This window comes from Capricornis sumatraensis, chromosome 7, assembly GCF_032405125.1.
Source record: "Capricornis sumatraensis isolate serow.1 chromosome 7, serow.2, whole genome shotgun sequence".
Taxonomy (NCBI): Eukaryota; Metazoa; Chordata; class Mammalia; order Artiodactyla; family Bovidae; genus Capricornis; species Capricornis sumatraensis.
In genome coordinates this window covers 107,317,668-107,342,363 of record NC_091075.1, presented here as the reverse complement: position 1 = coordinate 107,342,363, position 24,696 = coordinate 107,317,668, and the positions used below count along the sequence as shown (strand labels likewise).

General features: G+C 48.1%; 1 protein-coding gene across 1 annotated transcript in view; it reads left to right on the top strand.

The window, feature by feature from the left end:
* Positions 1–24,410, top strand: part of SLC2A9 (solute carrier family 2 member 9) — a 208,545-nt gene extending 184,135 nt beyond the window's left edge. The window contains exons 11-12 of the mRNA XM_068975521.1: positions 2,649–2,776; positions 24,177–24,410. Coding sequence (XP_068831622.1) covers positions 2,649–2,776; positions 24,177–24,410 — 362 coding nt within the window. The remainder of the gene's footprint in view (positions 1–2,648; positions 2,777–24,176) is intronic.
* Positions 24,411–24,696: the final 286 nt, after the last annotated feature.

The following is a 24,696-nucleotide window of genomic DNA, read 5'->3' as shown; positions in this document are numbered from 1 at the left end:
TCCCACTAGTAAGTCCCTTCTATCATACCTCACTGGTGATAGATCTGCATTCTAGAGGGATCTGGCAGACCCTGAACTTCCACGTGTTTTTACTGACACCAGGGCCCTAACCCACCATGTCTCATCACCTTCTCTGGCTGGGGAGTTTGAAGGAAATAATGGAAATGAAAACCCATAGGCACAGTGGGCTGTGCAGGATTGCCATGGTTGCTTATATTTGTCCTGCAGGGGTGGCCTGAAGGCCTGAGGAGGAGGGAGAGGAGACATGATGTAGATGTCCTGTGAACCCAGGGGTCTTACCTGTTCCCCCACTGACCATGCAAACCTTTACAGAGTACCTGGTGTGTGTGTCCTAGGTCCTGTGCTGGGAGGAGGCACCGTAACCGGTAAACTCGTGGCCTCAGCCCTGAACAGCAAACAAAGCGCACGGAGGCAGGTTTGTCAACATTCTGCTCCACTGTAAACTAATAAACCGGCGGCAGAAGTGTTAATAAGTTACCTACAGATGCTTCCAAACACACCCAGGGAAGTCAGGAAGGTGAAACACCAGCCCTCGGCCCTGTTCAGGCTTCAGCAGAGCTGTGAACTGTCCCCGGGATGTGCAGCAAGGCTTGTGGCAGTGGGTGTGTGACACACTCGCCAACACAGTCACACGTGCCCCATAGATCTGAGGCTGGTTGTGTCACATTTTAGCGTGCAGCCATTGTTCCTGCACGTCATTTTGATAGACACCTCCAAGATAAAGCATACACCTTTTTTGTAGCAAACAGTATATCAAACCTGTTCAAAATCAATGTCAAGCATTTACTTCAAGTATGTAAATATCAGTCACCTGTCTACTCTGCCAGGCCAATGGAGATGCCAGGTTCCCTGGAGGGCTCACAGTCTAGCAAGGGAGGGGCAGGGCATGGGTCATGGGTGGTCCGTTCTGAGTCATTTTTAAGGTGCAGAGTCCAAAGCTTGCTGGCAGCCTGCTGGGGCAGTCGTAGTGAAAGCTCTGGAGAGATACAGGCTTTAGCTGGTCCTGGCTGTGTGACCTTGGGTTGCTTGGTTGAACCTGACGATGAGTGCTGTGGTTTCAGGGTGCAACGCTCACCCTGAAAGCTTTGTATCCATGGGGTGGCAACTACCCAAATCAGCCCCTTCCATCCATCCCCACTGCCACCGTCCGAACCCTGTGGACCATCATCGTCTGCTCCTGCCAGCGCCAATAGCCTCCTGCATCAACCTCTGCCTCCTCCAGTCCTTCCTCCAAACAGCAGTGGTCTCTATGGAACACAAACTGATCACACCAACCCCTCCTTTAAACCCCTCGTCGGTTTTCCTCAATGGCAGCCCCTCTCCTTGATCTCCAGAGGCTGCTAAACTGGCCCTGCTCAGCTTTGTCATCCCATCCCCTTCCTCTATCCCCTTCCTCAGATCTCCAAACAGGATAGCCTCTGTTATAGACTTTGCTGTTTTTCAGTCTCCCAGTCACATCAGAGCCTTTGTGACCCCATGGACTGCAGCTCGCCAGGCCTCCCTGTCCATCACCATCTCCTGGACCTTGTTCAGACTCATGTCCATTGAGTCGGTGATGCCATCCAACCGTCTCATCCTGGGTCATCCCCTTCTCCTCCTGCCCTCAATCTTTCCCAGCATCAGAGTCTTTTCCAACAAGTAGGCTCTTTGCATCAGGTGGCCAAAGTATTTGGAGCTTCAGCATCAGGCCTTCCAGTGAATATTCAGGGTTGATTTCCTTTAGGATTGACTGGTTTGAGCTCCTTGCAGTCCAAGGGACTCTCAGGAGTCTTCTCAATCCTTTTCATCCCTCAGGGTCTCTGCCCTTTCATCCTTCAATCGGTATGATCGTCCAAAATCTTCACAAGCTGCATCTCCTCCTTCAAGCCGTATCTCCACCATCACCTGCCCGGAGAGCTCTCCCCACCACTGCTAACGTGGATCTCCACCCCCTCTATTGCCTTGAGCATTTCCTCCAGCGCTTAGTTATCATTATTATTAGTTATCATTCCCTCACTTCCTTTGTAATAAACAAGTCATCCTTTCTCCCCCAACAGATAAGGGAGTCTCAGAAGCGCAGGGACATGACCACGCTCCTCCAGGACTGTGGGGCCAGCCCCAGCACAGTCAATAATCGCTGAATCTTGATGGAATGAGTGAATCCAGCCTGTGCGTGTGTGCTAAGTCGCTTCAGTCATGTCCGACTCTTTGCGACCCCATGGATTGTAGCCCGCCAGGCTCCTCTATCCATGGGATTCTCCAGGCCAGAATACTGGAGTGGGTTGCCATGCCTTCCTCCAGGGGATCTTCCCAACCCAGATATCGGACCCGAGTCTCTCATGTCTCATGTATTGGCAGGCGGGTTCTTTACCCCTGTTGCCACCTGGGAAGTCCAACCTAGTGATTCCCAAACTGAGACAGGAGAGCCTAGAAGACAAATCATCTCTCATTTGGGAGGACCAGGTCAGAGAAATGGTTTGTGTATCTTTAGGGGTTACAGGCTATAATTCCAACACTCATGCCCAAAGGTGTCACTTTCCCAGGCAGAGCTGCCTCTTACCAGGAGGGGCTCCCCTGCCAAATAGAGATGCCTGCTGGTGGCCAGACCTCCCTGGGATGATTAACCCATGCCCTGGCTCTGGTTGCAGGTGGCATTCCCTTCATCCTGACCAGTGAGTTCTTCCAGCAAGCCCAGCGGCCAGCTGCCTTTACCGTGGTGGGCACCGTCAACTGGCTCTCCAACTTTGCCATCAGCCTCCTCTTCCCATTCATTCAGGTGAGACTGACAAGGGGGCTCTTGGTCATGAGATCCCCTCCAAGTGATGGATGATTCATAACGCAGAAGTTGATTCTCTCTCAAATGGAAACTCTGTTGGCCTGAGGATAGGAGAAATGTGCTTTGGCCCAAATTCTAATCCTCTTTCTCCCTCCTGTATCTTTTGGGAGTTGCCCCTGAGTGCTAAGGGCTGTCCTGGGGCAGATTCGCATCACTGAAGGTCTGCAGGGAAACCTCGGTGAGAATCTTGAACATGCAATGCACTTCCCTGGTGTGAGACAAGGTCCGTGTCATGGTTCCAGTGCCCATGCCACCCCGCCATGCCTGTAGCAGCCTCATTGTCTTCAGCACCACCACAGCTAATGGGGGTCATTGTGACCCCCATTGGGTGACCACCATTGACAGGAGAATGATAACAAGGTCCATGTCATGGTTCCAGTGCCCATGCCACCCCACCATGCCTGTAGCACCCTCATTGTCTTCAGCATCACCACAGCTGATGGGGGTCATTGTCCCAAGGGTGACCACCATTGACAGGAGAATGATAACCCAGGGAACAGAGACAAGTTCTCTTTGTGTAAGGAGGCCAGTGTGGCTGGAACCAAAGGTGCACAAAAGACAAGAGAGGAGATAAATGATATCAGAGAGCTCTCCAGGGCCAGGAACACAAAAGACAAGGACTTTACAAGTGTTCCTCACAGAGCAAGGGGCCAGCTGCACTCCAGGAGGGAGAATCAGGCTTCCCTGCTCTAAGGCCCACCAGAGCTCCCCACTGCCCAGAGAGCAGGTGACACCACTGGCGAAGATGAGACTCCATCAGAAACCTCTGAGCAAGAACCCACCCCCCATTTGGGGGGCTTAATTCAACCCTCCCCAGCCCCTCCATTAATTCTCTGCCTGTTCCTTGACTAGCGCCAAGCCCAGCACATTTCAGAGACTGCTGCAGGCAGGCCCACATGATGGGAACTCCTGCATGCCCAGTTGTGGAGCAGTTACTCTGCACCAGGCCCCTGGCATGGGGTTTTAGGAATTCACGACACCCTCAGGCAGCCCTGCACTGTGTTTTCTCATCCTCTCCATCCTACAGAGAAGCTGAGGTTCAGGGAGTAGACGGGGTCAGCCCAAGGTTCCAAGTCATCATTCAAACTGGTGGCTCTGCCCAGCCCCTTCTTCCTCTTCCGCATTCTCCATCTACTGCTCTGTCCTCTCAGTCTCAGAGTTAAGGGCTGCCCCACTGTGTGACTTGTAAAGCATCCTGACTTAGCTACAGCCACTGCATCTCTGAAACATAAGTAACACAGGGAGGCCATGGGCCAGGGAATACACATCCATCTACTCCATCCTCGGGGCACGTTTGTCTGGCCGTGCTCAGAGCATAACAAGTTGTCTGTTCAACTGACTTCAACCCTTCAATGGCTTCTCCTAGTTTGGCTCCAAGCCAGCACAGCTGGGCGTCAGTAAAATATTCATTATTGTGGGGAAAATTCTCTTCCAATTGTTTCTCTCTCAGCTCACAGCTCCCCATCTTCCTATAGATTAAGCGGAGATTCTGTCCCAGATCTTTTTTTCCCCCCTAGCATATGGTGGTAAAGCATTCTGCCTGCAATGAGGGAGACCTGGGTTCGATCCCTGGGTCGGGAAGATCCCCTGGAGAAGGAAATGGCAACCCACTCCAGTACTCTTGCCTGGAAAAACCCATGGATGGAGGAGCCTGGTAGGCTACAGACCATGGTGTCACAAAGAGTCGGACACAATTGAGCAACTTCACTTTCTGCCCCAGAGCTTTAGGGATGATGATTGGCAGAACCCTCTCCTTCTGGAATAACTGCCCAATGGCAGGTGGAGGGAATGTGGCCAGTCTCACACCTGCCAGTTAAGACCTTGGCATGGCAGTAATGTGTGTTCCAGGCAAACTCCCATGAGTGAAAATCACATAGCCACACCTTACCTAAGGAGAAATGCATGCTGCCTAGTGTCCGGAAGGGGAAAAACCAGAAAGTTTGTGTCCTTCCCCTCCCTAGGCTGCTTCTCAAGGAGGGAAGTCAGGCTCAGCAGGCTTGAGAGACTTGCCCGAGGCCTGGGAGCTGGTGAGAATCTGTAAGAACACAGTCACAGCCACAGACTTCCTCTCCCATCATGGTTTTTACAGGTTTCACACTCCTTTCACAATAACCCAATAACTGATGGCTTTGAAGATGTGTTAGAGGTCACCCTCATTCCAACCAACTCAGTTCCAGCTGGGCACTCACCTGGCTGGAAACCCCAGGAGCCTGAGAGGTTTCTGGTATCATTGTTCATGCTGGGTCACCCTGCTGTGACGAGCCAGGGCAGAGTAGGACCCTCAGTGCCGTAATGTCTCTTCTGCAAGAGCCATATGCCAAGACTGTCACCACATCTGTGGATGCTGCCCTTTGTGCTATCAGGATGCTTTCATAGAGAAGTCATAGGGATGCTGAGAGCCTGGTCAGGGGCAGGGGACAAGATGAAGGAGGGCACAGCCTTATTTAAAGGCTCAGGGGCAGAAGTGGTGCCCCCTATCCACAGAGCTGGGCCCCACTAGGCACAAGTGATACACCTGTGCATGCCAGTCTTACAGCATCCAGACCGGCTGATTCCTCTCAGAGGCATCAGGGCACAGGTGTCACAGAAGGGCTGGGGGAATCACTCTTTACAGGTACAAGTTTCAGGGCTTGCGGCAGTTCAGGGAGAAGTATAGGGGCTGGCAAAGAAAGACAGGGCTGGGAAGGCCTGGAAGCCAGGTCTCTGATCCATTCCCTGGGAGGCATCAGGCTCAGATCGTGTCACTGCCTTTGGCATTTGGGGCAGAAAGTGAAGAGGAACTAAAGAGCCTCTTGAGGAAAGTGAAAGAAGAGAGTGAAAACGTTAGCTTAAAGCTCAACATTCAGAAAACTAAGATCGTGGCATCCAGTCCCATCACTTCATGGCAAACAAATGGAGAAACAGTGGAAACAGTGTCAGACTTTATTTTGGGGGGTTCCAAAATCACTGCAGATGGTGAGTGCAGCCATGAAATTAAAAGACACGTACTCCTTGGAAGAAGAGTTGTGACCAACCTAGACAGCATATTCAAAAGCAGAGACATTACTTTGCCAACAAAGGAAATGGCTACTCACTCAAGTATTCTTGCCTGGAGATCCCCACGGACAGTGGAGCCAGGCGGGCTACAGTACATTGGATTGCAAAGAGCTGGACACAACTGAGTAACTAAATGACAACAACAGCAAAGGGTCTAAACGATTGTGGATTTGGTCTTGTCAAATTCCTCAAGCACATTATTTAGGGAAACCAATTTAGGGTAGAAGCTAGTGGTCAGACCAGGCATGGCTACCCCCCTTACTGACCTGAGGAATCCTGCGTCAAGCCCCTGGCATGGCGCAGAGGCCACTCTCCCCAGCACTGAGATGAATACTGGTTCTTGTCAGCCTGCAGAGCAGCCCTGCTCATCACCACGTGCTCCTGGGCTCCCAGCTGACTGATGCTTCTGCGTGCTGAGTGAGAGGCCCGGGCAATCACTCCGTGGATCTTCCTACCCTGCTCCCCAGCAAGAGAGCCACAACTTTAGGAGCTTTGCTTGTAGCACTTAATAAGCCTGGAAAGAGGTTGAGGGCTCAGGATTTGTCATCAGAGGACCTGGGTTTGAGTCCCTGCTCTCTGCTGATATGCTGTCTGAGCTGGGATTTCTCCAGACCTCTGTTCCTCATCTGTGTATGGGGGATGATAACAGAGCTTCCTCTTAGAGTTATTGTGAGAGTATATCACAATGCTTGCAAAGCTTTATTACACATGGGTCACAGCGGAAGACAGGCCATGGGTGGGGATGATAAAGGTGCAGACAGGTGGATGAGTTTCAGCAGGTGGGACCTCAGGGAGTCTGAAGGGGATGCAAGTCAGCAAAGTGGTAACACAGAGTTGAGGAATGAGGAGTGTGTGCCTTTCCCAGGACTGCTGTAACAAATTAACACAAACTGGGTGGCTTAAAACAATAGAAATCTACTCTCTTCTAGCTGTGGAGGCCAGAAGTCCCAACTCAGTCTCCCTGAGCCAAAGTCAAGGTGTTGCATAGCTGACGACAAGAAGTACAGGTGGGTTTTGGAAGCCAGGCTTGGACATGTGGTCGGAGGTACCCAGGTGGAGAAACCTGGTGGATGTGACGCTGAGTCCCTGACTGCTGCCCCCTAGGGTGAGGACAGGGTGCCCCTGAGACCCCTAGGAGGAGTCAGGCGATGCCCGTTCTGGGGTGGTAGGGCTCCTGGTAGATTACAAAAGGGCCTGGACACACTTTAGCAGGAAACAAAGTGGATATTCATATACTAACTACAAATAGTAATTGCATGCCAGGCCTTTGTGTCAGGCATCTGATATTTCATCAGTAAATGCCTGGTAGACCCTACTAGACCTTGAATGCTCTGCTAGAAAACTTGCCCTTGATCCTGTAGACCAGGGGTTCTCAGCCCCAGAAATACAAGATCCATGGGTCAGGGGGAAGGGTGTGTAAGATAAATGATTAATACCTGGGACCTGCCACCACCATCACCAAGCTTCTGAATCAGTTTGAGGGGAGGAGGGGAGTTGGAATTATCAGTATTTTTAAAGTGGTCCAGATGATTCTAATGTGTAACTGTGGTTGAGAATTGGCCATGCAGATATTTAGGAAACAATGATAGAGACCAAGCAGTACTCACCATTCTGGATTCATCCTGGCTGCCTGGAGGCTAGATTGGGCAGGTAGAGGACAGTTTGTGGACAGGGAGACCTGGCGGCTGGGGTTATCTGTCACCTGCAGGGGAAATGGTCCTCAGGGTCAGATTAGGATGATGGCAGGAGAATGGGGATGGGGTGGGGAGAGCAGTCAGGAGCAGAGTAAATCCACTTTGCAGAGTGGGGAGGAGAGGAGGAGGATCTTACATACGGCAGCACCTGGCCCAGATGCATCGCCCTGGCTGGCCGGACAGCCAAGCTGATGACAGCCACCTTGCCGTCAGGACCAACCACACTTCCTTGGTCTTCATCACCTTTAGTTACAGACCAGTGTCAGCCAATCAGCCGCACTGCCTTCAAAGTTGAACTCAGACACCTCTGAACTGGTCCACAGAAGATTTCTATGATTTCCACACTGCCATTGGCATCATCATCAGAAGATTTTATCCATAAAACAAGGGCTTCTTGAGAGGCCCACCTGATGGCCAGGCCTTCTTTCCTCCTTAAACTTGACCTTCAGCCCAGCTCACTGTTACCCTTTCCCAGTTGCCTATTAGAGCAGTGCTGATTGTTGATTTGTTCCCAGGCAGGATGTCCATGGATGTGACCCTGGCTCCACAGTTCAGAAGTTCCAAAGCACAGAGCCTTCCAAAAATATTCAGTCCCTTCTTCCTTTCTATTTAGAGGGAGGGCATTTTATAGGTCAGCAACTTTTTTTAATAGTTCTTTCTATTGAACCCTTTGTGTAAGCCAAAACTTTCAAACTTAAAAAGAAGGAGCCGGGACTAAATAGATGAAATGTGCAAAACAATTCCAGATGGATTCAAGAACCAAATGTGAAAAGTGAAACTAAAAATCAAACAGAGGACAAAGTAGGAAGGTATTGCTGTGACCCAGGCTGGGGATGAACAAGACCCCCAACAGCACAAACAGTGGGGAGAGAAGGGACAGGTCCAATTATATCAAAATGAGGCGGGGGGCGGGGGGGAGGTTTCCAGCCAATGAGGAATAGCAAGGTCAAGGGTTCTAGAGATGATGACAGAAGCCATGTGTGACCTCTAAACTGATCAGGGATCAGCACTTAGAGTAGGAAGGACCTCCCGCAAGTCAACAATAAAAGAGCATGAGTCCCTCTGGGAGAGGTGACAGAAATAGGAAAGGGCAATTCCCAGACAAGAAGCCTAAATGGTAACACAGGGGAAGAGAAGCAACTTGTTTAAATCAAAGAAAGGCAAACTACCCCAGTAACATGCCTCTGTGTATTTGCCCAGTTGTCAAAATTAGACACTTGGAGAATACCAAGTGTTGACAGAGACCTAGGGAAACAGGAGCCCTCGTGCACTGGTGGAGCACTCTAGTGCCAGTTAATCATATTGCTCTGTCGCTCAGTCGTGTCCGACTCTTTGCGGCCCCATGGACTGTGGCCTCTCAGGCTCCTCAGCCCATGGAATTCTCCAGGCCAGAGTACTGGAGTGGGTTGCCTTTCCCTTCTCCAGGGGATCTTCCCAGTCCAGAGATCAAACCCAGGTCTTCCACATTGCAAGCAGATTCTTTACCAGCTGAGCCACAAGGGAAGCCCAAGAATACTGGAGTGGGTAGCCTGTACCTTCTTCAGCGGATCTTCCCAACCCAGGAATCGAACTGGGTCTCCTGCATTGCAGGTGGATTCTTTACCAACTGAGCTATCAGGGAAGCCGTTCTATAGTTAGGAGGCAATTCTAATTATACATGGTGCACTGTAGAAACTATGAAAATATAAAGAAAATGAAGTGAAAACATTCATGTTATGGGTTAATGATGCTGTTTCCTACCCTTCCTTCAAATACTGGTAATTTTTCATATTTATAAAAATTAGAACCATTTGTTTTGCTTTGGTTTTTATTTTTCTCACCTGGCATTGTAGTATACACATTTCCTTATGCCCATGGACATAATTCTTGCCTGGAGAATTCCGTGGACTGCGGAAGCAGAGCTCCTGCCAGCTCGAGCTCCCCCAGGGTCTCTGGGTTTTCAGGGATTGTTCAGGAAACCTTGAAGGCATGACTTTGACTCAACCCGAATGGGCCTGCTGGCCACACTGACAGAGACACCGGTCAGGAGACCACATTTAGATTTAGGGAAATGTCAGCCTCCCGACCCAAGCCAGGGAAGATGATGGTTAAATTTCCTTTCTGTCTGGGAGCGAAGGCAGAGAGCCAGGTTCTTGGGGCTGCCCCTGGCAATGATGAAGGCATTGGAAAAATGCAGGACTCACAAGCTCACCCCACTGGGACCCTCTCATGGGATCAACTTCTGTTTGTTGTAGTCTCCATGAGTGAATCATTTCCATTCTACAGCCCTTCTGGGAGCCGTGTCAGCCATAATCAAGAGCCACTGTATTCACTTCCCAGGGCTGCCATAACAAAATTCCACAGACTGGGGGGCTTAAACAACAGAATTGTTGTTTTCTCACACCTGAGACAAAGGCTTTTGCAAGGTTGATTTCTCCTGAGGCCTCTCTCCTGAGGCTTGTGGACAGCCGTCTTCTCCCTGTATCCTCACATGCTCTTCCTTCTGCGCATGTCTGGTCCTAATAGCCTCTTCTTACAAGAAAACAAGTCATCCTGGATCAGGGCCCGCCTATATGACCTCATTTTCCCTTATCACCTCCTAAAGACCCTGTCTCCAGATACAGTCCCTCTGAGGTACTGGGGGATAGAATTTCAACATAGAAATCGTATGCATGCTCAGTCGTGTCCAACTCTTTGTGACTCCATGGACTGTAGCCTGCCAGGCTCCTCTGTCCATAGGTTTTTCAGACAAGAATACTGGAATGGGTAGCCATTTCCTACTCAAGGCTTAATAAATGGTAGCTGCTGTGATTGGTTGGAGAAGGCAATGGCACCCCACTCCAGTACTCTTGCCTGGAAAAATCCCATGGATGGAGGTGCCTGGTGGGCCACAGTCCATGGGGTCGCTAAGAGTCGGACACGACTAAGGGACTTCACTTTCACTTTTCACTTTCCTGCATTGGAGAAGGAAATGGCAACCCACTCCAGTGTTCTTGCCTGGAGAATCCCAGGGACGGGGGAGCTTGGTGGGCTAATGTCTATGGGGTCGCACAGAGTCGGACACGACGGAAGCAACTTAGCAGCAGCAGCAGCAGCTGTGATTGGTGGTTGTTCTCATTGCCCTTATGTGCCAGGTACTATGTTAGGTACAAATAATCACATCGTGAGTTCACCCCTCCTATCCCTCTCATTGTGGTTCCTTCTTTGTGTCTTTGTTGTAGAAGATCTTTTCTGGTAGGTTCCAGGCTTTTGCACTGATGGTTGCCCTGCAGATAGTTATGACTTTGGTGTCATCCTAAAAGGAGATGACCTCAGGGTCTTTCTATGCCATCTTGGCCACTCTCCAGGTACAAATGAGAAACAAGAATAAACCACACAGACAATGGGGTCTGACGACCTGACCTTGAATCCTGGCTCTGCAGCTCACCAGTTTGGAAGCCTGGCACACTGCAGTCCATGGGATCACCAAGAGTCGGAGATGAGAGAGACCAAACAACAGCAAAGTTTGGTAAAGAGCAGGCTGGTCAAACTTTGTCCAACTTCGGTTGCCCTCCAAGCCATAATTTTTGTCTTTATAAAACAAGAGAATTTCCCCCACTTTTGTAGCAGGGCTCTCTAAAAAATAAGAGACAAAGTCAAGGCTTCAGCACAGTGTCTACCCACAGATACTAAGGGACAGTTGCTGTCAAGATCACTGTGGGAAGGCTGTTTCCTGCTGTGAGATCTTAGGATCACCTGGAAAGAGGAGACAGGGCAGAAAGATCAACCATGATAAACACCAGAAACTTGCACCATCCCTTACTAGCTGAGCCGTCGGGACACGTGGCCTCCCAAAGCTTGCCTTCTCCCCCTCCTTTCTCTTTCTTTCCTCTCCTGCAAAGTGTTCTAGCTGGACTGGGCCAGGCTCCCTTGATCCCTAAGGAGATTACTAGACTGCCTTCTCCTCTGAACCTTTGCTGTGGTCAGCATCCTTGGGTCCCTTGGGTCATCGGTAGTAAATGCCTTCAGATGACTTGGCCTCTGCCATTAGCATCAGTATTTTCTGGTTGGAAGAAAATTGCATGCAAATGTATGCCTGCTGGATTCCACTGGAGTTAAAAAATTCCTCTTGAGTTCAACAAAATCTGGAGGGGAGATGATTCTTTTCAACTTGGAAAATATTAGGTCATGTCCCAAATGCCTATGCAAAGCAAGGAGGAAAGCTGATGCTGATCTGGGATGGTGGGCTCCAAGAGGACGTGAAGCTGCCCCCAGCCTCTCTGGGGGGAGAGAGGGAGAGAGCGTCTTTCACCCACTCAGCCCCTGCGGGTGAAAGCTTCATACTGAGACCTAGAGACAGGCAAGTGAACCATGAGTCACAAGCTGCCCTGACATCTCAGGAAGAACAGACGTGACTCATGGGAAGCGTGTAGTTTCACGGGAGGATGTAAAATGGAGGGCTTAACTGGGCTGACCAGTGTAAGGACCTCTCAAGCTAAGATCGAGGAAGCGCATGCACAGAGCGGGGGTAGGGAGGCTATGCCTGGCAGGGAGATGAACAGGCACGGAGCATCCGAGGAAAGGAGAGGATTGCAGGTCATTCTGAGGAAGAAAGGGGAGCTGAAGCCAAATCCCTCAAGACATTGAAAGCACGGGTGGGATTTGGGGTTTATCCGAAGGACTCTGGGAAGCCACTTCATGACTTTAAGACATGATCCATTTTGTGCTTTTAAAATGCTTCTTCAGCTGCCTGCTGGGAACTAGATTCAGGGCAGGGGTGGGAGAAATGGATGCTAAAGTCATAGAAATCAGAATGGTGTTGCTCAGTAAGGGTGGGGTGGGGGGGGGTGGGAATTGACTAGAAAATGGCACAAGGAAATTTCTGGAGGAATAGAGGTGTTCTGCCTCTTAAGAGAGGTGTTGGTTACACCTGGGCATACTTTTCTCCAAACACACTGAACTATGCATTTAACAGGGACTTCCCTGGTGGTTCAGTGGTAAAGAATCCACCTACGAATGCAGGAGATGTAGGTTCAATTCTTGGGTTGGGAAGAACCCTTAGAGATGGAAATGGTAACCAAATCCAGTATTCTTGCCTGGGAAATCCCATGGACAGAGGAGCCTGGCGGGCTACAGACCATGGGGTTGCAAAGAGTCAGACAGGACCTAGTGACTAAACAACAACAACAGTTCACTTAAGGTTTGGGTGAGTTACTATACGCAAATTCTTTCTTGATAAAAATTTAAACGTTTTATTTTCTGCTGGGGTATAGACAATTAACAATATTGTGATAGTTGCAGGTGAACAGTGAACGGACTTAGCCACACATATACATGCATCCATTCTCCCCCAAACTCCCCTCCTGTCCAGGCTGCCACATAACACTGAGCAGAGTTCCATGTGCTGTACAGTAGGTGCTTACTGTTTACCCATTTTAAATATAGCAGCGTGCACATGTCCATCCCAAACTTCCTAACTGTCTCTCCCCCCAGACACTTCCTCTTGGCAACCATAAGCTCATTCTCTAAGTCTGTGAATCTCTTTCTGCTTTGTAAGTTTGTTTGTATGATTTCTTTTTAGATTCCACATGTAAGGACTACCATATGATATTTCTCAAAAGTCGTATGCTTTTTAAGAAAGAGAAAAGATGTTTCAGGGTAAAGTCATCAAGACTGTGTTATAGCAAAGACAGGCAGAGAGGGAGGAAGTAGTCAAAGGTGATTTCCGGTGTCTGTCTTGGGCAGGCAGCAGCATGGCAGTGCTGGTTCTGAGAGCAGGTGGACGAGGCAGACACGCCAGGGATGAGGGCATGGCTGGGAGTGGACATGTCAGCAGGGCTGTTAACATGGCTTCCAAGGGAGCTTGTTGAATTGAAACGCTACCCATCAGGCAGCCTCGGGGCTGTGTCTACCTCAAAGCTTGCTGGACAGCACCACCAAGACCCTAACTGTACACACGCCAGTGACTTTGAAACCACAACCCACACCAGAGAAGTAAGTCACTCCTAAGATGCCTGCTCTCTCTTCTAGCTTCCCCAGAAGCATCCTCGGGTTTCAGGTCCACTCTGCTATTACAGTAGAACAGCCTGACCTTTTAAAGCTCTTTGCGGAATTGGAGTTACAAGTGTAAGGCACCTGGCTTCCCATCAGTTCTTAAATGGTGTTCCAGGCCTCTGAGAGCTCACTGTAAATCACCAATGAGCCAGTGTTCCAGCTACACAGGTGGGTGTGGAAACTAAGCAGAAGAATTATGCTTTTGTCTCCTTATGAAAATCTAACTTGGACCCCCTTTCGTACCTTCATGCATCTCCATAAAAGTCCCCCCATGTCATTCTTTTATCCTCTAATTCAACATATTTATATTAAGAAAATGCTTACAATGAGCTGGGCACTGCCTCAGGCTGGGAGTACAATGGAGAGCCAGGAACATGGATTCTGCCATCATGGAACTTACAACCCTGGCTGGGCTTGGACACCAGGTGAGCAGCTGAAAAGTTGCAGGAAGAGGTACAGAGTCAGCAGGAAGTATGGTGGGAGATGGGAATGGCCAAGACCAATGTGGAGGAAGGACAGTTGTTTTGTAAATAAAGTTTTATTGGAACACAGCCAAGCACATTCATGTGTGCTTCATCAACGCCCATTGCCTTGCCACAAAAGCAGAGCTGAGAGGTTCTGATAGAGACTGGAAGGCTCTTTACAGGAAAAGTTTGCCAAGCCCTGGGCTCAACTCCCAGAGTGGAGATGTCAAGGGAGGCTAGATAGAGGAGCCACTGAGAGAAAGAAACACACTAGGACTTTTGGGAGAATCTGCTAAGAGGATAGGCGATGTCACGAATGACTTTTACTTTTCTACCTGATGTGGTCCAGCCTCAGACATCCTCTCTACATTGTGCAGAGGCCACAGAGAGAGCGGGGAGCTGACAGTCACATTACACTGGATGCCGGGCACTGTTCTAAACACACTATGATTAACCCACCTCTCTGGTGTGAGAGCCCACACCAGACACTGTGATGGGTTCCTGGTACCCAGAGAAGGGTGACATGTGTCTTCTGTGCTCAGGGAGATTTGGGAGGCCACCAACTTGCAAACAGTAGGATATGCTCAGAAGGGTTTGTGGACGTGCTTGGACCTAGTGTGAAAGAGGAAGCGAAGGTTTCTAAGTAAAGGAAGGAAGAGTTCTGGTCAGTTCTTCTGGAGGATAGAGCCACTATTGCAGGAATTTTTCATTCTAACTCAGAACACCTTTTGCTTTTGATCATCTGTGTGATAGCTACTTCTAAAGTGAACCCAGAATTACACCAGGCTATCATTTTGTTGCCTCCAGAGCATGTGACTGTGATCAGATTTCTAGGCAGTGCCCATGCCCTCCCCTAGCCGCACACGACAAGGCTGATACACATGGAATCCAGGACTAATCTGTCAGAGCTCACAAATTTGTTCCCTGCACGTTTACTTCATATCTATCTTCCTTGTTCAGCAAAGCAGGCAGTTTTAAAGAGCTGCTGTGTATTCACACCATTCTGATAAACTGGAGGATAAAGCTGAGATGTCTCTTTGCTCTCATGGATCTTTTCCTAAAAGTAGCACTTTGCCACAATTGCCTTACATTTTTAGTGTAATTTGGTGGTAGAGTGTATTCTCAAAAGAAAATTTTTTTCTCCCTATTAAAGACTATGAAACATTTTCATGGTCATTTGTAATAACACAAAAGGTATATTTAGAGAAAGCTATGTGACTATAGCTTATTTTTTGTACGTTGGAAGCTTACCTGGGTGAGAGGGCCCAGCACCCACACCTGATGGGGTTCTACTGTGTCTACTACTCTAGTTTCCTCTGAGGGCTCCCAGGAGACCCTGAGCATCCTCCTTCCACTTCCAGACTTGTCCTCAGCTAAACCAGCTAGGAGGATGAGCTCTGCATCCTGGAAGATTTTTTTAAATTAAAGTGCTTGCATCTGACTTGAGCTTTAGCACTCCCTTTTGGTAAAGTTCCTTTTGATACTTGTTCACCATGAGTGAATTACTTCTGGGTTTAGATTCTTTCAATTACACAATATAAATATGGGCTTCCCTGGTTGGCTCAGGTGGTAAAGAATCTGTCTGCAATGAGGGAGACCTGGGTTTGATCCCTGAGTTGGGAAGATCCCCTGGAGAAGGGAATGGCAACCCATGCCAGTATTCTTGCCTGGAAAATCCCATGGACAGAGGAGCCTGGCGGGCTACAATCCATGGGGTTGTAGTTGAGTCAGACACAACTGAGTGACTAACACTTTATATTTTTAAATTATGTTATGAAACGCATCATACGCAAAAGAGTATGAGATACATCATATACATGTCAACTGAAAAAGATTGCACAACCTAAAAGATGAGAGCTCTGTTTTATTTGGTGGGCAAAACTGAGGACTTCAGCATCTCAGATCACTCTGAGATGCTGTTCCAAAGAGGCAGCAGGGGGAACTAGGATATATAGGAGTTTTTGCAACAAAGACCAGTAGTCAGAACACCCAAAGATTGCTATGAAGTGAAGAAAACCAGATATCTCAAGTTAAGGAATTTGGTGCTCTTCTACGTATGGGAAGATGCAACAGTCTGGGCTCACTGAAGTCAGTCCTTTGATGTGCACCTTATCTTTCTGGGGCAATACCCTGTGTTTTCTCATCCTGAGTTTCCTCAGGGTGTACCGTTGAGGGGTGACTACAGTGTCTGATGATTGGATGGCAGGAGGCATTATGTTTCTATCTGGAGTTCCCTCTGGGCTCACCATCAGAGCAGCTCTCACGTGATGACTTGATCGCTGCAACATCTTTTCTTTGCTGATATGGCAGGCAGTATTCTTCATTCACATACACAAAGAGAAAAATGTATTATTATAATTACAGGATGCACTATATATAAAAGTATCGGGGAAAAATCAGTGTACTTAGCCAACCTAAGCCATTTCAATCCCCTGAGTTGTCATTGTTGTTCAGTGGCTAAGTTGTATCTGACTCTTTGCAACCCCATGGACTGTAGCATGCCAGGCTCCTCTGTCCATGGGGTTCTCCCAGCAAGAACAGAAGAGTGAGTTGTCATTTACTTCTTCAGGGGATCTTCCCGCATCAGGGATCGAACCTGTGTTTCTGGCATTGGGAGGTGGTTTCTTTGCTACTGAGCCACCAGGGAAGCCTGATCCCCTGGGTGCCTCTCTCTAGTCGCTAGCAGGGATTTTGTGCTAATTATTCTCTAGGTTTTCTTCAGGATTTGACCTCTTTATAAGTGTGTCCCTAACAAACAAGTGTTTTGCTCTTCCTGGTTTTAAAGATATACAAAGAGAATCATCCTGAAGGTGTTTTCTGTGCCGTATATACTGTTGAGTGCCATCTATGTCATATGCCCAGCTACAGGTCATTGCTTCTCACTGCTCTAAGAATCCTTTGTATGATGTATCCCAATGTATTTATCCCTTCCCTTTCCCATGAGCACTGGCGTCGTTCCCATTTCCTTGCTCTAGAAATAGTGTTATCATGAACATCCTGGAACAACGCACCAGAGTTTCATGCTGATGGGAATGTTGACATCCGCTATGCCATGCAGGAGACACCAGCCGTGTGACTCCTGCAGACCTGCACGTGGCTAGTGGAACGGAAGAACTGAACTTTTAATTAATAGAAAATTAAAGAGTGCACCTCTAGTGTTACCCAAAGGGCAGGGCATGGAGGGGGGCAGTCTGGTTGATCACTGCTCAAAAGCCAATGAACAGGCTAGGTTGGTAGAAAGGAAAGTTTGCTGAATATTAGATGCCAGCAACTTGAGGGGGAGGGCAGCCATCTTTCCAAAGACCAACTCCCCCCATGACAAGTAGGGGATAATAGCCTTTGTAGGCTACATGAAGAAACAGTACAGTCGGCTCTGACAGTCGTCTTGATTGTTTTAGGTAGAGTTAATGTTCAGTTCCAGGGTCCGTTGGTTTCCATCTCCTTGAGGCCAATTCTCAGAATAGGTGCAGCTTATATCACAGTTATAGTCTGGTCATCATGTAGTTAATTTCTCCACCTTGTGAGGGTTTCAGAATCTATAAGACAGCTCATAGGATATGGCTTAGAAGATTGTCTATAGCCCTTGAGGATCTAAAGGCCCTTGACTGTGCTTAATAAGTTAATTATTATTTGGTCTCCTTTGACCGTTTTCCTTTGTTTCTGCATGTTCTCATTTCTCTGATTAAACTTATTCTTTGACTAACGTTTTCCAAAGACAAAAGGCCAGCAGAGGACATGGGGGAAGGACCACAAGGTCTTGCTGTGTTTCACTAGGACAGATCCACTCTGAGTGTCATTGCTGGGTCGTAGGACACACACAACTCACCTTGACTTGGTCATGCCCAGCGGTGCTCCAAAGATGTGGCTGTTTACAGACTCAATTGTGTTTGCATGGGTATGAAAATTCATGTTGCTCATCAGCACTTGGTAGTGTCATTGTCAGACTTCATGTTCTTGCCAGTCTGATAGTGCAAAATGGTATAAAATTATGATTTTAATTCATATTATTCGGAATTGCTAAGAACAATGAGCACCTTTTCACAAGTGTATTTGCCATTTGTATTTCCTCTCCTGTGAAAAGCTCGTCCAGAAATTCTGCCCTTTTTTCTATTAAGGTCATCATGTTCTTATTGACTCAAAAAGAGGTTTTGAGTTTTTTTTTAAATTCAGGGTATAAATTCTTTGTTCATTATGTATCACAATACTTCCGCATTTGTGGCTCTTGTACTCTTTGTATGGTACCTTTTGTTTGTTTGTTTTGTTGGGTCAAGAAATAGTGACTTTATATGGAAAGCCAGCAGACCAAGAAGGTGGACTAATGTCCCAAAGAAACATCTCTATCTGGTAGCTTTTTATGAACAAATGTCCTTGATTTTAGAGTAGTCAGATTTTTTTTCATTTATGAACCAAGGTTTGTGAATGTGGAAGTGTTTCATAGAAAACCTCCAATATGATTATGTCCATTTTACTGACGGGGGAAATAAAGCCCAGATGGATTGTGGCACTCCCCAGCATCAATGATGAGCTGCATATTTGCTGGAGTCTGATCTAGAATTGAGCGAGGTCTGTGGCTTCTTAGGCAGGGTCCTTCTCACTACCGATGTGCTGCCTAAAATCTCCGAGTTCAGAGGACACTGGACAGACCCTCCCACACCATCCTTACTTAGGAGGGGTTGAGTAACTTCTCAGGAGCAGCTGGGCAGAAGGTGAACTTCTGCCCAGTAAGAGAGGAGACAGGGAAAGTGACATGTACATTTTCTGACCATACTTTGCCAGACCAGCTGCACTGAATCAATTTGCCCAAGGGAGGCAGGAATGGAAGTGAGACAATGGCCTCCAGATCAAGTCAAAGGGAAAAGTGTCAGTCACTCAGTCGTGTCCCACTTTTTGTGACCCCCATGGACTGTAGCCTGCCAGGCTCCTCTGTCCATGGAGTTTTCCAGGCAAGAATACTGCAGTGGGTTGCCATTTCCTTCTCCAGAGGATCTTCCCAACTTACTGATCCAACCTGCGCCTCCTGCATTGGCAGGTGGATTCTTTACCATCTGAGCCACCTGGAAAGTGCCGGATCAGGTTAAACCGGATTCAAATCCAGACACCAGCTGGGGAACTACAGGCAAATCACTTGCCCTTTCTGATCCTCACTTTCTCACCTGTAAGAGAAGGTTAGGAAGATCGGTTTCACAACTGCTATTCGTAAACACCAAAGGATCCCAGTAACATATTATCCACTCCCCTCCCCAAAACACACACACACACACACACACACACACACACACACACCCCAGCAAGGGAGTCCTCAGAGGTAATGGAGAGAGTGTGAGCTCCCAAGTGGGCCCACTTCAGTGTGAGTCCTGACTCTCATGGACCCCTACAAGGCCTTGGACATGTTTCAGAAGCTCTCTAATCCTCAGTTTCATCTTTTGTTAAAAAAAAAAAAAGAAGGAAAGATAAACGGCTCTATCACAGTGTGAGCTACAGGGATCAGATGAGATAACGTCTGTAATATTGCTGACACCCAGGAGGTGCTTAATAAGTGTATTTCTCTTCCCAGATTAAATGCAGTCGCAGCTTGCAATAATGCCAGGTCGCTGCATGACTGCTGGCGGGAAATTATTTAGGGCAGATGCCGATGAAGGTCCTTCAGCTGCCAGGACCAGGGTGAACTTCCAGCTCCCAGGCATTCTGCTCCCCATCCTCCCGCCCTCTCCAGTGCTGGCCCTGACTTCCTGAAGGAACCTCTGGGCTTCGCGTGGCCCAAGGCTTCTTTTTCTCATTGACTTTCTTGTGCTTTTTTTTTTTTTTTTAGGACTGCTTTCTTTTCTTTATTTAATTAATTTGTATTGAAGTATAGTTGCATTACAACATTGTGTTAGCTTATATTGTGCGGCAGAGTGAATCAGCTGTACAGGTACACATATTCCCTCTTTTGCAGACTCCCTTCCCATTTAGGCCACCACAGAGCACTGAGTAGAGTTCCCTGAGCTGCACAGTTGGGGTTTTTCTCCTTGACTCATTAGCCTTGTCTCTCCTCATCTTCTACCCCATCCTTACTTTCTAGACTGTGAGCACGATGTGAAGAACACTGGCTGGGGGGACAGATGGACAGGTTTGAATCGGCTTTGTCTCTTGGGTCCAGAACACGGCGCCCATAACTGCATCCCTCTCAGTTTTCTTATTGGAAAAACAACACACATGCCATAGCCTGGGTGGGAACATTAGATCAGTGTTAAATCAACAATCCTGTGGTTAGATCAGGCTTCCCAGGGTAGCTCAGCAGTCAAGAATTCGCCTGCCAATGCAGGAGATGCAGGTTCTATCTGTGGGTCCGGAAGATCCCCTGAAGAAGGAAATGGCAACCCACTCCAATATTCCAGCCTGGAAAATTCCATGGACAGAGGAGCCTGGCTGGCTTCACTCCATAGGGTCACAAAGAACCAGACATGACTGAGCTCGTGTGTGTGTGTGCGTGCGCATGCGTGTGCATGCATGCACACACACACACACACACACACACACACACACTGTCAGATCGGGCTGGCTTCTTCCGCCTCTCCAGCCCCATTCTCACCCCGCCACCTGCAGAGCTGTGCTGTCCACGTCACCCTGGACAGGCAGGATGACCTCCCTCTGCCTTGATTTCCCCATCTGTAAAGAGGGACCCACCTGTTTTCCTGAGGTGGGAAGTTTGCATTGGTGTAGAAGCTCCAACTCCACCAACGCGGCAGAGGAGATGCCTATCTATCCCGTTCTCTTCTCTCCTCTCTGGTCTCCAGCGACCTCCCAACACCCTCCTAATGATGCTTCTCACTCAGGAGCAGGTGTCTGCAGAGCCAGCTCTAGGATTGGGGGATTCTGTGGGGCACAGGTGTCTGCCGCAAGTTCCGCCCCCCATAAGTGTGACCCGGGCAGACTTTTCCTCTGAGGGTCAGTGGGGCAGAGCCTGTGCCCTGGAAGTGGGCCCACTCACCTGGCCTTCCCATCAACTTGACTTCCGAGAGTCACAAGGTGAGCAGTGTTCCTTCCCAAGGTGCCCACAGTACCGAAGGTTTCTTGGCTCAGTTCTGTGACATGGTGAGAAAAATCCTGGCTCCACCCTTTGGGTCTTGTGAGAAAGGAAGCCAAGCTGGGGACAGCTCTGCAGATGACAGCTCTGAGAGATCCCAGGCATCTCCAGATGTGGCTGGGGTAGGCAGGGAACCGCTCTAAGCCTCAGTGTGTCTATACACCCAGTGAACACTTCTGGAGCACCTACTATGTGTCAAGTGGTCTCCCAGGTTCTGAAAACAAGAAAAATAACAACGCCTGTCCTCCAGCAGTCCACCTCCTGGTGGGGGAGAGGGTTAATGAAGGATCCTGCTGGGGAGTGGAGAGTGATTTGGTAAGCAGTGAAGAAGGGTAAGTGGAGAGCTGGGGAAGCCCTTTAGAAGCAGAAGCTGGAAGAACTTTTCTGAGAAAGAAAGCTGAGATGAAGAGAAGTGAGATGTGCAGACATGTGAAGATTATTCCAGGGAAAGGGAAGAGCAGGTGCAAAGGTCCTGAGGCAGGATACTGGAGGAGTGTCAGGAAGGCAGTGTAGCGGGAGCAGAGAAACAGCGTGGGAGAGGGAGGTCAGAGAAGTCAGGGGGCGGAGTGGTGGCCGGGCTTAGAGGCCATGGTAAGGACTTGGGCCTTGCTCACATGACTTGGGATGTCATGCTGTATCTGGAGCAGAGAAGTGGCACGCTCCGTCTTTTTAAAAATGTTTCTTTCTTTCTTTATTTGGCCTCATCGGGTCCTTAGCTGCAGCACGTGGGATCTTTCTGTTGTGGTGCACAGACTTTCCAGTTGCTGCTCAGTAGTTGCAGTGCATGGGTTTAGTTGCTCTGCAGCACATGGGATCTTAGTTCCCTCTCCAGGGCTGGAAACCACATCCTCTGCATTCCAAGGCAGATTCCTAACCACTGGACCACCAGGGAAGTCCCCACACTCTGTCTTTTGCTTCACAGGATCACTGTGGCTTCTCTCTTTGGCATAATATTAAGCGGGGACACCAGAGAAATCCATTGAGAAGTTATACTGACAATCCAACCCAGAGACGATGATGTGTGTGCATGCTCAGTCACTTCAAGCGTGTCTGACTCTTTGTGAATCCATGGACCACAGCCCGCCAGGGTCCTCTGTCCATGGGATTTTCCAGGCAAGAATACTAGAGTGGGTTGCCATGCCCTCCTCCAGGGCATCTTCCAGGCCTAGGGATCGAACCTGCATCTCCTGCATTGCAGACAGATTCTTTACTACTGAGCCACCAGGGAAGCCCAGAGATGGTGATAACTTGAACCAAAATGGTAGCAGTATAAGTGGTAACAAGTGCTCATATTCAGAATATACATCAGGGTAGAGATGACATGATTTCCTGATGCATCAGATGTAGGGGTGAGAGAGAAAAAGTGTTTAGTTGGTCTAAGCAAATGGAAGGATGGAGGTGCCATCAACTGAGATGAGGAAGACCAGAACAGGAACAGGTTTAGGGGCTCTACTGAGACCCGGTTAGTCAAGATGGCCATCAGGCATACAAGTGGAGATGTTGAAAGTCAAGGTGGATATCTCTCATTTCATGTAGTATAGACTGTTAACTGTGGTATAAATGAGGAATTTCAACCAGTGCTTTGAAGTTCTATCTTAAATGGCACATCTTCAGTGTTGACAACTTGTGTAAATGATGGAGTCAGAATTTGAATCCCACCCAACCGACTGCAGAGCCCATGCTTTCTCTTCTCTATTCTGCTCCTGGAATCTCTGTGGACAAGTGGAAGGCACATACCCTTCTAGACAAGCCCTCCGAGGTGTGGAATGTTTATACCATCCAGAACTGCTCTATGACTTCTACAGAGAATGTCTCATTTAATCCTTACAACAGCCTTCAACTCCCATTATTATCCTCATTTTACAGCTGTGGAAACTGAGGCACCAAGAGCCTCAGAGTCAGTAAACGGTGGATCTAGGAGGTGATTTCAAGAGATCAAACCCTTCAACACTATGTCATGTGTCAAAATCAAGTGTTTGTCGAATCAAAGAGTAGCGTGTAATTGACTAAAATCATGATCTTGCTGACTGTAAAGTGTCACTTAAAGACAGTGTTATCTTTGAATCAACAGACATTTGTAGAATGAAAAAGCCTTTGCTCTGACAACTGGAACCTATAAAGTCTTTTATTTAACAAACATTTATTAATCAACTACTACAAGCCAGGCACTGGATAGACCCAGAAGCCCTAGAGGTAACCAGGTCGTGAAGAAGCTCAAGGTCTAGTGCAGTAGCCAGGGTCATTCCAGTCCAAGCATTAAGTGCTATAATCAGGATATATAAAGTACTGTTGGGTGATTGCATTCAGCATTTCTCTTTTTTCTAGTCTCTCTTATTTGTGTGAAGCTGTATCAGGATAGCAATCAGTGAATTACATCTTTTGCATATTAGAAAAAAATGGTGTTATCTTGACCTAGCCTGTGCTCTGTAATTTTCTTATCAACTAGGGAATTTCACTTCCCTTTTGACATCACACTTTTCTCATGTGTATAGTAGCGGGGGTTTGGAGGGCGGAATGTGGCTAATGGTAAATATGAATGTAGGATAACATTCAGCAAGCATCACACTTTGCTTTCGTCATGATTAATTTAATATTTATTTATTTATTTGGCTATGCCAGGTCTTCGTTGCAGCATGCAGGATCTTTGATCTTTGTTGCCAGATGTGGAATCCTGAGTTGCAACTGCTGAGATCTAGGTCCCTGACCGGGGATGGAACCTGGGCTCCCTGCATTGGAAGCTCAGAGTCTTAGCCACTGGACTTACCCGGGGAAGTCCTCATTTTGATTCATTTTTATATGCCTTGTTTCCAAAATAAATAAAAACTGCCACTTCCTCATCTTTGCCAGGGTTTGAAGCTGATTCATGTGTGCCTCATGTGAGAACGTCTCACGTAGACATTTGTAAGGCACCTTGGCCTGTAGAGGCACCCTCACACATGCTGTGTTTAATTCAGAAATGTTGATCCAGGGATGGGAAGCTATTTTTTTTTAAAAATCAGCCTAGAGGTGGTTTTGCAGCCCATCTAGCAATTGTCTTTCTGATGCCTTTTGTCTCTGCCTTTCCACAGCAAAGTCTGGACACCTACTGTTTCCTGGTTTTTGCTGCAATCTGTTTCACAGGTACTCTCTATTTGTATTTTGTCCTGCCTGAGACCAAAAACAGAACGCATGCAGAAATCAGCCAGGCATTCGCCAAAAGGAACAAGGCATACCCACCAGAGGGGAGAACTGACTCAGCAGTAACTGATGATAAGACGAACATACGGCCTGAACCAGACTCCTCCTCTGCACTGGAGAACTGAGTCAAAAACAGCATTGTCTGAATGGACGGGCTCACCATTTTAAAACCAGAGTCCCCTGCAATTTTAGCCTGATGAAATATTTAAAAATAAGCCTTTGCTAATCCAACATTGCAACCCATTTGGGATTTCTTCACAGCTGAATCCCCCAAAGTCTTCTGGCAGTTGGAATCTCCCTTTCAGTGGACCCAGTTTTCTTCTATAGAGATCCATGCCCTGCCTTCTTCACGACTTACCCCATGGTTTTGAAATGAAATTGGGGACACAGCATTTGAATGCTTTCTCAAAG